General features: G+C 41.4%; 1 protein-coding gene across 1 annotated transcript in view; it reads right to left on the bottom strand.

The window, feature by feature from the left end:
• The window catches only part of DCC (DCC netrin 1 receptor), an 877,980-nt gene that overhangs the window by 232,335 nt on the left and 631,829 nt on the right, over positions 1-13,816 (bottom strand). Inside the window, exon 15 of the mRNA XM_070361809.1 lies at positions 228-422. Coding sequence (XP_070217910.1) covers positions 228-422 — 195 coding nt within the window. The remainder of the gene's footprint in view (positions 1-227; positions 423-13,816) is intronic.

Genomic DNA, 13,816 nt, shown 5'->3' with positions numbered 1-13,816 from the left:
CACTGCTCTGTATCTGTCTAGATAAAATTCCCTAACTCAAAGTCCAGACAAAAAAAATGCATGTATGTGTACAGAAGGATATGTGAGTAGACTGATAGATAGAAAAAGAGTTATGGGTATCTGTAATAAACTGTCATCCAATTCCAAAGAGCAATTTTCCAGAAGAGAAAATAATTAAATATAAATCATTTCTTTTCCTTAGGAGAAGAAAATTCACAGCTACTTACCCAACCTCTCAATGGAATAGTAACGCTGTTTACTGTCCACACGTACAGTCTCAGCGTAAGGGCTCCCGACACCATACCCAATGATGTAGCCTCGCACCACAATGCTGGGGTTCAAGGGAGGGGTCCAACTCATGATGATGCAGTTGGTCTGGGGCCTCACATGAAGAGAGCTTGGCTGGTCAGGAACTTGAGACTCTAGAATTCAAGAGGAGGAGCATCAGCATCTTTCATATTAGAACACAGAGCACGGTAAAACGTACCACTTAATCAAGGCTTAACATCATGTTCCACAGACCCTCAAATGGTGCATCACTTCTTGCCCAACTTCCTCCTGGTATCAGCCTCTGATGTGATTTCCACGTTTGATTTGACTTTCACAGAATTTAAGCACAAGAGGATACTGAATTCCCGCCAGAGGCACTGCAGCATCACATATCTTTATTCTAACAGATTTCTTTTTTTCCCTTAAGCTTTTTTCTCATATATTTCTCCTAAGTCATGTCTGACTGTTTGCAACCCCACAGTCTGCAGCACAACAGGCTCCTCTGTCCTTTAATATCTCGCAGAGTTAAATCAAGCTCATGTCCATTGAATTGTGATGCTCTCTAACCATCTCAGCCTCTGCCTCCCCCTTCTCTTTCCTTCAGTCTTTCCCAGCATCGGGGTCTTTTCCAATGTGTTGGCTCTTCACATCAGGTAGCCAAAGCATAGGAGCTTCAGCTTCAGCATCAGTCCTTCCAATGAATATTCAGGGTTCATTTCCTTTAGAACTGACTGGTTTGATCTCCTTGCAGTCCAAAGGTCTCATGAGTCTTCTCCAGCATCACATTTACAAGCATCAAATCTTCAGTGCTAAGCCATCTTTATGGTCCAACTCTCACATCTGTACATGACTGCTGAAAAAACCATAGCTTTGACTATACATAGCTTTGTTGGTAAAGTGATATCTCTGCTTTTGAATATGCTGTCTAGGTTTGTCATAGCTTTCCTTCCAAGGAGCCAGCATCTTTTAGTTTCATGTCTAAAATTAATTTCATTGGAGGAGGAAACGGCTAACCACTGCAGTATTCTTGCAGTAATGCTCAAAATTCTCCATGCCAGGCTTCAGCAATACGTGAACCGTGAACTTCCAGATGTTCAAGCTGGTTTTAGAAAAGGCAGAGGAACCAGAGATCAAATTGCCAACATCCGCTGGATCATCAAAAAAGCAAGAGAGTTCCAGAAAAACATCTACTTCTGCTTTATTGATTATGCCAAACCCCTTGACTAGGTGGATCATAATAAACTGTGGAAAATTCTGAAAGAGATGGGAATACCAGACCACCTGGCCTGCCTCTTGAGAAACCTGTATGCAGGTCAGGAAGCAACAGTTAGAACTGGACATGGAACAACAGACTGGTTCCAAATAGGAAAAGGAGTACATCAAGGCTGTATATTGTTACCCTGCTTATTTAACTTATATGCAGAGTACATCATGAGAAACGCTGGGCTGGAAGAAGCACAAGTTGGAATCAAGATTGCCGGGAGAAATATCAATCATCTCAGATATGCAGATGACACCACCCTTATGGCAGAAAGTGAAGAGGAACTAAAAAGCCTCTTGATGAAAGTGAAAGATGAGAGTGAAAAAGTTGGCTTAAAGCTCAACATTCAGAAAACGAAGATCATGGCATCTGGTCCCATCACTTCATGGGAAATAGATGTGGAAACAGTGGAAACAGTGTCGGACTTTATTTTGGGGGGCTCCAAAATCACTGCAGATGGTGACTGCAGCCATGAAATTAAAAGACGCTTACTCCTTGGAAGGAAAGTTATGACCAACCTAGAGAGCATATTCAAAAGCAGAGAGATTACTTTGCCAACAAAGGTCCGTCTAGTCAAGGCTGGTTTTTCCGGTGGTCATGTATGGATGTGAGAGTTGGACTGTGAAGAAAGCTGAGTGTCAAAGAATTGATGCTTTTGAACTGTGGTGTTGGAGAAGACTCTTGAGAGTCCCTTGGACTGCAAGGAGATCCAACCAGTCCATTCTAAAGGAGATCAGTCGTGGTGTTCACTGGAAGGACTGATGCTAAAGTTGAAACTCCAATACTTTGGCCACCTCATGTGAAGAGTTGACTCATTGGAAAAGGCTCTGATGCTGGGAGGGATTGGGGCAGGAGGAGAAGCAGACGACAGAGGATGAGATGGCTGGATGGCATCACTGACTCAATGAACATGAGTTTGAGTGAACTCCAGGAGTTGATGATGGACAAGGAAGCCTGGAGTACTGCAATTCATGGGGTCGCAAAGAGTCGGACATGACTGAGCGACTGAAATGAACTGAAAATCAAGGCAGATGTAAGAATAATAGAAAGGGAAATGAAATGTCAAAAACTCTCTTGCCTAAGGATTATTTACTCTGATTTAACTAGAGATGAAAATATATGTAGCAGTCCTTTCCTGAGAAATTGTCAGGATAAACAATTTAGGGCCATGATTTTCTCAGCATGAATGGGACTGTACTTGACCCATGGTTTATTGCATCTGTGCAAACTGTATTTATTATTAAAGAAATGAGACAGTGGTTTGGATTAAAGCTACACAGACTCTGGAGTGTGCATGTCTGGTTTAATACTAGGCTCTGCCATTTACTAGCTGTGTGTCCTTCTCAAATTATCTTCTCTGTGTTTATCTATGAATTAAATTGGCATTACAAATACTGATTGAATCCAAGCTTGTGCTCTGGAAGTAATTGAGAGAACCATTCAAATTTGTGTTGGACACTCATGAGATATGAAGTCTTAAAACCTGATTTATCCTCTCTAAGTCAAAGTTTCCTCATGTGCAGAATGAAGGTAAAGATAGTAAGGGTCTCATACGGTGGGGAAAAGAGTTAATGAAATAAAGTACTGAAACACTCCAGTCTTGAATTGAACCAACTGATGTTAGCTACTAGACAGAAAATGCACTTGCTATCCTGATATAAAAATTTTCAGAGACTGTGTGTTGCAAATTAAGAAACTGACATTCTGATTTTTATATCACCATGCTCCCTATGATCCTATCTCTAAAGAAATGAGGTATTTTCTGGACACTGATCATAATTCTAATAAATACTACTAAATTAGAGTTCCAGAAAAATATCTATTTCTGCTTTATTGACTATGCCAAAGCCTTTGACTGTGTGGATCACAATAAACTGTGGAAAATTCTGAAAGAGATGGGAATTCCAGACCACCTGATCTGCCTCTTAAGAAATCTGTATGCAGGTCAGGAAGCAACAGTTAGAACTGGACATGGAACAACAGACTGGTTCCAAATAGGAAAAGGAGTACATCAAGGCTGTATATTGTCACCCTGCTTATTTAACTTATATGCAGAGTACATCATGAGAAACGCTGGACTGGAAGAAATGCAAGCTGGAATCAAGATTTCTGGGAGAAATATCAATCACCTCAGACATGCAGATGACACCACCCTTATGGCAGAAAGTGAAGAGAACTAAAAACCCTCTTGATGAAAGTGAAAGTGGAGAGTGAAAAAGTTGGCTTAAAGCTCAACATTCAGAAAACGAAGATCATGGCATCCGGTCCCATCACTTCATGGGAAATAGATGGGGAAACAGTGTCAGACTTTATTTTTTGGGGCTCCTAAATCCCTGCAGATGTTGACTGCAGCCATGAAATTAAAAGACGCTTACTCCTTGGAAGGAAAGTTATGATCAACCTAGACAGCATATTCAAAAGCAGAGAGATTACTTTGCCAACAAAGGTCCGTCTAGTCAAGGCTGTGGTTTTTCCTGTGGTCATGTATGGATGTGAGAGTTGGACTGTGAAGAAGGCTGAGCGCTGAAGAATTGATGCTTTTGAACTGGGGTGTTGGAGAAGACTCTTGAGAGTCCCTTGGACTGCAAGGAGATCCAACCAGTCCATTCTGATGGAGATCAGCCCTGGGATTTCTTTGGAAGGAATGATGCTAAAGCTGAAACTCCAGTACTTTGGCCACCTCAGGCGAAGAGTTCACTCACTGGAAAAGACTGATGGTGGGAGGGATTGGGGGCAGGAGGAGAAGGGGACGACAGAGGATGAGATGGCTGGATGGCATCACTGACTCAATGGACATGAGTCTGGGTGAACTCCGGGAGTTGGTGATGGACAGGGAGGCCTGGCGTGCTGAGATTCATGGGGTCGCAAAGACTCGGACATGACTGAGCGACTGACCTGAATTGAACTGAACTGAATGATTTGAGTGACAACATTCAACATCTTTCAGAATAAAAAAAAAGTATTTTCAGAATAAATGTTTATCTGTTTTTCTGGAAGCCATAGAGCATCTCCCCTGATAGTTAGTTAAATTAATACCCACAGAATTACATCTGTCAAAGCTTTAAGGATACCCTGGAAATGAGTGCACAAACTGGCTCTTGAAGAAGAGGGGCTGTCAGTACATGACTCACCTTTAATCTTCACTTCATAAGAGGAGTTTCAATCCTAGATCCAAACCTCTAAATACTTTTTGACATGATAAAAAAAAAGTGTGTTGATACATTAGAGTATATACTACCTCTAACCTAAACATTTAATGGACTCAGTACACAGTTAATATCACTGGGCCAGAAGGAATGATGTCTGTCAAGTATTAGACTTATGTCATTGAAAAGGTATGACCTCATCATAAAGATAACTATGTTAGGAGATTGTTTATAATCTGGAATAACCCATTTGTACCTACCTACTCACTTCTCAAAATAAAGACAGAAAAATTTCCTTTTATGTCACCTGGATGAATTTTGTCTTACACAGCTGAGCTTACAGTTTATGAAAGTGGTTACTACTGGGAAGAACTATAAAACATTGATTTATAAAATTTGCTATGAAAGGTAAGTAAGTGATGTGAGTACTCTTTGTTTGAAGATCAAAACTAAAATTTGCTGTCTGCAAGTTCATGTATAAATACCTCAAGGATAAAGACTGCATATTTAAAGCACAGAGAAACAGTAAGGTAATTACTGAAATAATTTGAAACCAAAGAACATATTATGCCTGAAACATCCAAATTAACAAGGCTGCAAATTTCTACCAGAGTCAAGATAACTAGTTTAACTGCCATTCCTGACTGACTATGGAATTATTAATTCTGCCTTGTTTTTATTTATTTCTAAAGAATAATCATGATTCTCTGAGTGATGATACAGATTTTCGCTAATGAGTAAGGTTCACATATAGCAGGCTAGGGAAATTTACCTGACTAATCACAGTGACATTTCAACAATTACTGTGCATTTTCAATGGGTCAGTCACAGTTTTAGGTACTGGGATAGAGTTTTGGGGGGACATAAGGCCAAAAAATTTAAGAATAAACAAAGAAACCATGAGGTATTGGAAAGCTAGGATATAGGATAAAACTGAATGTTATATATGACACAACAAGGAAGGTATCCATGGAAAAATCTAAGGAGAATGATCTGAAAGAGTCAGTCAAATAAACCTCAGGGTGGAAAGCTTTATAGACACAAAGAATAACTACTACAAAACCTCCAGAATAAGAGTGAGTTTAGTATCTGAAGAAACAGAAGGTCATTGTGCTTGACCATAGAAGTTAAATAAAGAAGATGAAGAAGCAGTCACCCAGTGAGAATACAAAATGGTGCAGCTGCTCTGGAAAACAATATGGCAGTCTTTCAAAATATTAAAAGTAAAATTACCATATGATCTAGCAGTTCTACTCCTGGGTATATTCTTGAAGGAACTGAAAGCAGAGATTCAAAAAGATAATTATACACCTATGTTAAAAATGACCCAGACTTGCCTGTGAGTGTCCAGGAGTCTCTAGCAGAGGCGTGGGTCAGTGGTGGCCTGCTGTAGGGTTGGGGGCACTGACTGTAGCAGTACATGAAAGGAATCTTTTGAAGAAGGCCAAACACAGTTTGGCCCAAAGTAAATTGCAGCGTGATTTTGAACTGTGGTGTTGGAGAAGACTCTTGAGAGTCCCTTGGACTGAAAGGAGATCCAACCAGTCCATTCTAAAGGAGACCAGTCCTGGGTGTTCTTTGGAAGGAATGATGCTGAAGCTGAAACTCCAATACCTTGGCCATCTCATGTGAAGAGCTGACTCATTGGAAAAGACTCTGATGCTGGGAGGGATTGAGGGCAGGAGGAGAAGGGGATGACAGAGGATGAGATGGCTGGATGGTATCACTGACTTGATGGGCGTGAGTTTGAGTGAACTCTGGGAGTTGGTGATGGACAGGGAGGCCTGGCATGTTGTGATTCATGGGGTCGCAAAGAGTCTGACAGGACTGAGTGACTGATCTGAACTGAAATAGCAGGGAGGGAACACAGCCCCACCCATCAAGAGAAAATTGGATTAAAGAATTACTGAGCATGGCCCTGCCCATCAGAACAAGACCCAGTTTCCCTCTCAGTCAGTCTCTCCCATCAGGAAGCTTCCATAAGCCTCTTATACTTCCCATCAGAGGGAAGACAGACTGAAAACCACAATCACAGAAAACTAGCCAATCTAGTCACACGGACCACAGTCTTTTCTAACTCAATGAAACTATGAGCCATGCCATGTAGGGCCACCCAAGACGGATGGGTCTTGGTGGAGAGTTCTGACAAAATGTGGCCCACTGGAAAAGGGAATGGCAAACCACTTCAGTATTCTTGCCTTGAGAACTTCACGAACAGTATGAAAAGGCAAAAAGATAGGACACTGATAAATGAACTCCCCAGGTGGGTACATACCCAATATGTACTGGAGATCAGTGAAAAAAAAAAAAAAAAAAACTCCAGAAAGAATGAAGAGACAGAGCCAAAGCAAAAACAACATCCAGTTGTGGATGTGACTGGTGACGGAAGCAATCCAATGCTGTAAATAGCAATATTGCTTAGGAATCTGGAATGTAAGGTCCATGAATCAAGGTAAATTTAAAGTGGTCAAATAGGAGATGGCAAGAGCGAACATCGACATTTTAGGATTAAGCAAACAAAAATGGACTGGAATGGGTGAATTTAACTCAGATGACCATTATATCTACTACTGTGGGCAAGAATCCCTTAGAAGAAATGGAGTAGCCATCATATTCAACAAAAGAGTCTGAAATGCAATCAATTCGGTTCAGTTCAGTTGCTCAGTTGTGTCTGACTCTTTGAAACCCCATGAATCGCAGCACGCCAGGCCTCCCAGTCCATCACCAACTCCCGGAGTTCACTCAGACTCATGTCCATCGAGGCAGTGATGCCATCCAGCCATCTCATCCTCTGTTGTCCCCTTCTCCTCCTGCCCCCAATCCCTCCCAGCATCAGAGTCTTTTCCAATGAGTCAACTCTTCGCATGAGGTGGCCAAACTACTGGAGTTGCAATACTTGGATGTAATCTCAAAAATGACAGAATGATCTCTGTTTGTTTCCAAGGCAAACCATTCAATATCATGGTAATCCAAGTCTATGCCCTGACCAGTAATGCTAAAGAAGCTGAAGTTGAATGGTTCTATGAAGACCTACAAGACCTTCTAGAACTAACACCCACAACAGATGTCCTTTTCATTATAGGGGACTGGAAAGCAAAAATAGGAAGTCAAGAAACACCTGGAGTAACAGGCAAATTTGGCCTTGGAATATGGAATGAAGCAGGGCAAAGACTAATAGAGTTTAGCCAAGAGAACACACTGGTCATAGCAAACACCCTCTTCCAACAACACAAGAGAAGATTCTACACATGGACATCACCAGATGGTAAACAATGAAATCAGACTTGCCGGGGTCCAGCCCTGGTGGATCCAGGGAATTCCAAGCAGGGACAGCGTCGGTGAGGATCAGGAAACAATTGCTTAATTAAATGTTAATTAAGGATATAAAGAGTGGTTAAATAAGGATAGCTCAGTGAGGAAATTCAGTGGAGAAAAGAGGCTGAATAACTTGGTTTACGTGGAAAGCTAATAAAATTCCAAAATAAGGAATTTATCACCTATGTAGGGTGCAGGCATCCTCCCATTCTCCCGAAGGAGAGAAGACACTAAGGCCTCCCTGGTCAGATCTTAGAAGCCCAGGCAAAACTAGTAGGCTTGACGAGCCTCCATGCCCCAGATGGAAATTCAGCCAGAAGGTGAGAGAAAGAATGACATGGGGAGACCAAGTTTCGGTGAACAAAGCCTGCACTTTATTTTCCAAAGTAGTTTTTATACCTTAAGTTGTGCATAGGGGATAATGGGGGAAGGGGTAGAGTCAGCAGTAAGCCAGGCTTTCTTCCTGCAAACTTATCATATGCAAAAGTTTAGGTGATTTACTGGCCCAGAGGCCTGTTAACATTTTAAGACCCTTTCTTCAGAAAACTTATTTTTCTAAAGGTGCTTAGTCAGGCGCCACCCTCCAAAAGCATTAGATAAAGTTGCATTTCTAAGGGAAAAGGTGTGGTGGGCTATAACAAGAAAAAGAATTAACTCAAGGGTCCAAGGTTACAAACATTAAAGCTACTACTTACATTCCTATACACCAATTATATTAATCAATACACTGCCAGGGACACAGTAGGTAAGGGATATGGAAACACAGCAGCAAACATTGGCCCAACAAGTGAAAAACCCTTCACCTATACAATTTCTAATCAGTCTTTTAACCGCTCAAAGGAATCTGTATTCAGACAGTTTAGAACATCTCATGCCTCTCACGGTTGTGAACTAAAACACTCTTGTCATGCTCAGGAACTTTATTAACTGGAGCTGTAATTTAACTCTTTTTCAGAGAGAGGTGGTGGGGGACAGCCCCCGTAAAGTCAGAGGTGTAGGTGAGAGCACAAAGCAGTAAAGTAGGCAGACTCTGGTTTTGGGGGTAGATGCTCAAGAATTTCCAGGGGGACTCCTGAGGTTCGATCTTGCCTTTGTGTATACCGAGCCTCCTTCCTCATGACCTTTGCCACAGGTGGAGTTCCTCACGCTGGCTTCCAGCAAGACTGATTATATTCTTTGCAGCCTAAGATGGAGAAGCTCTATACAGTCACAAAAAACAAGACAGGAGGCTGACTGTGGCTCAGATCATGAACTCTTTATTGCCAAATTCAGACTTAAATTGAAGAAAGTAGGGAAAACCACTAGACCATTCAGGTATGACCTAAATCAAATCCCTTACGATTATACAGTGGAAGTGAGAAATAGATTTAAGGGACTAGATCTGATAGACAGAGTGCCTGATGAACCATGGACAGAGGTTTGTGACACTGTACAGGAGACAGTTATCAAGACCATCCCCAAGAAAAAGAAATGCAAAAAAGCAAAATGGCTGTCTGAGGAGGCCTTACAAATAGCTATGAAAAGAAAAGTGAAAAGCAAAGGAGAAAAGGAAAGATATACCCATTTGAATGCAGAGTTCCAAAAAATAGCAAGGAGAGATAAGAAAGCCTTCCTCAGTGATCAATACAAAGAAATAGAGGAAAACAATAGAATGGGAAAGACTAGAGATCTCTTCAAGAAAATTAGAGATACCAAGGGAACATTTCATGCAAAGATGGGTACAGTAAAGGACAAAAATGGTATGGACCTAAAAGAAGCAGAAGATATTAAGAAGAGGTGGCAAGAATACACAGAAGAACTGTACAAAAAAGACCTTCATGACCCAGATAATTATGATGGTGTGATCACTCACCTAGAGCCAGACATCCTTGAATGCGAAGTCAAGTGGACCTTAGGAAAAATCACTACAAACAAAGCTAGTGGAGGTGATGGAATTCCACTTGAGCTATTTCAAACCCTAAAAGATGATGCTGTGAAAGTGCTGCACTCAATATGCCAGCAAATTTGGAAAACTCAGCAGTGGCCACAGGACTGGAAAAGGTCACTTTTCATTCCAATCCCAAAGAAAGGCAATGCCAGAGAATGCTCAAACTACCGCACAATTGCACTCATCCAACATGCTAGTAAATTAATGCTCAAAATTCTCCAAGCCAGGCTTCAACAATACATGAAGCATGAACTTACAGATGTTCAAGCTAGATTTAGAAAAGGCTGAGGAACCAGAGATCAAATCAACAACATCCGTTGGATCATTGACAAAGTGAGAGAGTTCCAGAAAAACATGTACTTCTGCTTTATTCACTATGCCAAAGCCTTTGACTGTGTGGATCAAAATAAACTGCAGAAAATTCTTCAAGAAATGGGAATACCAGACCACCTGACCTTCCTCTTGAGAAATCTGTATGCAGGTCAGGAAGCAACAGTTAGAACTGGACATGGAACAAAAGACTGGTTCCAAATAGGAAAAGGAGTACGTCAAGGCTGTATATTGTCACCCTACTTATTTAACTTATATGCAGAGTACATCATGAGAATTGCTGGGCTGGAAGAAGCACAAGCTGGAATCAAGATTACTTGGAGAAATATCAGTAACCTCAGATATGCAGATGACACCACCCTTATGGCCAAAAGCGAAGAACTAAGGAGCCTCTTGATGAAAGTGAAAGAGGAGAGTGAAAAAGTTGGCTTAAAGCTCAACATTCAGAAAATAAAGATCATGGCATCTGATCCCATCACTTCATGGCAAATATATGGGGAAACAGTGGAAACAGTGGCTGACTTTATTTTGGGGGTGCTCTAAAATCACTGAAGAGGGTGATTGCAGCCATGAAATTAAAAGAAATTTACTCCTTGGAAGGAAGGTTTTACCAACCGAGACAACATATTAAAAAGCAGACATTACTTTGCCAACAAAGTTCTGTCTAGTCAAGGCTATGGTTTTTCCAGGAGTCATGTATGGATGTGAGAGTTCGTCTATAAAGAAAGTTGAGTGCCAAGGAATTGATGCTTTTGAACTGTGGTGTTGGAGAAGACTCTTGAGAGTCCCTTGGACTGCAAGGAGATCCAACCAGTCCATCCTAAAGGAAATCAGTCCTGAATATTCATTGGAAGGACTGATGTTGAAGCTGAAACTCCAGTACTTTGGCCACCTGATGCAAAGAGCTGACTCCTTTGAAAAGACCCTGATGCTGGGAAAGATTGAAGGCAGGAGGAGAAGGGGACAACAGAGGATGAGATGGTTGGATGGCATCACTGACTCAATGGACATGAGTTTGAGAAAACTCTAGAAGATGGTGAAGGACAGGGAAGCCTGGTATGCTGCAGTCCATGGAGTTGCAAAGAGTTGGACACGACTGAGCAATGGAACTGAACTGATGTTCATAATAGGGTTGTTCAAGATACTAAAAAAGTAGAAGCAACGCAAGTGTCTATTTTCATAAGTGTATAAACTGTGCCCTCTACATAGAATGGAATAATTTTAATTTTTAAAAGGAAAGGAAATTCTGACACATGCTACAAGAACCTGTTTTGACATTCAGTTCAATTCAGTTCAGTCACTCAGTCGTGTCCAACTCTTTGCAACCCCATGAATCGCAGCACGTCAGGCCTCCCTGTCTATCACAGACTCCCAGAGTTAACCCAAAATCATGTGCATTGATTCGGTAATGCCATCCAGCCATCGCATCCTCTGTCGTTCCCTTCTCCTCCTGCCCCCAATCCCTCCCAGCATCAGGGTCTTTTCCAATGAGTCAACTCTTTGCATGAGGTGGCCAAAGTATTGGAGTTTCAGCCTCAGCATCAGTCCTTCCAATGAACACCCAGGACTAATCTCCTTTAGGATGGATTGGTTGGATCTCCTTGTAGTCCAAGGGACTCTCAAGAGTCTTCTCCAACACCACAGTTCAAAAGCATCAATTCTTTGGCACTCAGCTTTCTTCATAGTCCAACTCTCACATCCATACATGACCACTGGAAAAACCATAGCTTTGACTAGATGGACCTTTGTTGGCAAAGTAATGTCTCTGCTTTTCCATATGCTATCTAGGTTGGTCATAACTTTCCTTCCAAGGAGTAAGCATCTTTTAATTTCATGGGTGCAATCACCATCTGCAGTGATTTTGGAGCCCCCAAAAATAAAGTCTGACACTGTTTCCCCATCTATTTCCCATGAAGTGATGGGACCAGATGCCATGAGCTTCGTTTTCTGAATGTTGAGCTTTAAGGCAACTTTTCCACTCTCCTCTTTCACTTTCATCAAGAGGCTTTTTAGTTCCTCTTCACTTTCTGCCATAAGGGTGGTGTCATCTGCATATTTGAGGTTATTGATATTTCTCCCAGCAATCTTGATTCCAGCTTGTGCTTCATCCAGTCCAACGTTTCTCATGATGTACTCTGCATAGAAGTTAAATAAGCAGGGTGACAGTATATAGCCTTGATGTACTCCTTTTCCTATTTGGAACCAGTCTGTTGTTCCATGTCCAGTTCTAACTGTTGCTTCCTGACCTGCATATAGGTTTCTCAAGAGGCAGGTCAGGTACTCTACGTGAAATCAGTCAGTCACAAAAGAACAAAAATCATATGATTCCATTTATATGAAATACTTAAAGTTGTCAAAGTAGTAAAAAGACAAAGTAGAATGGTGATTGCAAGGAGCTGGGGAAGAGGGACAAGTTACGAGGCATTTTTTTTCAAGATCAAAAGTAGTTTGGAGAAGGGCAATAGTGATGGTATACAATAGTGTGTCTATACCTAACGCCACTGAACTGCACACTTAAAAATGGCAAATGATATATAATGTGTATTTTAAAACCATTTTTTTAATTAAAAAAATTAGCAGACCCTAAAAGTATGTTTACACTTGTCTCTTTCCAGGTGGTGCTAGAGGTAAAGAACCCGCCTGCCAATGGAGGAGATGTAAGAGATGAGGGTTAGAAACCTGGTTTGGGAATACCCTCTGGAAAAGGGCATGGCAACCTGCTCTAGTATTCTTGCTTGAAGAACCCCATGGACAGAGGAGCCTAGTGGCCTACAGTGCACAGAGTCACAAAGAATTAGTCACGACTGAAGCGACTTATTGCCAAATTCAGACTTAAATTGAAGAAAGTAGGGAAAACCACTAGACCATTCAGGTATGACCTAAATCAAATCCCTTATGATTATACAGTAGAAGTGAGAAATAGATCTGATAGATAGAGTGCCTGATGAACTATGGAATGAGGTTCGTGACATTGCACAGGAGACAGGGATCAAGACCATCCCCATGGAAAAGAAATGCAAAAAAGCAAAATGGCTGTCTGGGGAGGCCTTACATATAGCTGTGAAAAGAAGAGAAGCGAAAAGCAAAGGAGAAAAGGAAAGATATAAACATCTGAATGCAGAGTTCCAAAGAATAGCAAGAAGAGATAAGAAAGCCTTCTTCAGCGATCAATGCAAAGAAATAGAGGAAAACAACAGAATGGGAAAGACTAGGGATCTCTTCAAGAAAATCAGAGATACCAAAGAAACATTTCATGCAAAGATGAGCTCGATAAATGATAGAAATGGTATGGACCTAACAGAAGCAGAAGATATTAAGAAGAAATGGCAAGAGTACACAGAAGAACTGTACAAAAAAGATCTTCATGACCCAGATAATCACGATGGTGGGATCACTCACCTAGAGCCAGACATCCTGGAATGTGAAGTCAAGTGGGCCTTAGAAAGCATCACTACGAACAAAGCCAGTGGAGGTGATGGAATTCCAGTTGAGCTATTCCAAATCCTGCAAGATGATGCTGTGAAAGTGCTGCACTCAATATGCCAGCAAATTTGGAAAACTCAGCAG

Source organism: Bos mutus, chromosome 24, assembly GCF_027580195.1.
Source record: "Bos mutus isolate GX-2022 chromosome 24, NWIPB_WYAK_1.1, whole genome shotgun sequence".
In the NCBI taxonomy this organism is placed as follows: Eukaryota; Metazoa; Chordata; class Mammalia; order Artiodactyla; family Bovidae; genus Bos; species Bos mutus.
This window is presented reverse-complemented; position numbering and strand designations above follow the sequence as displayed.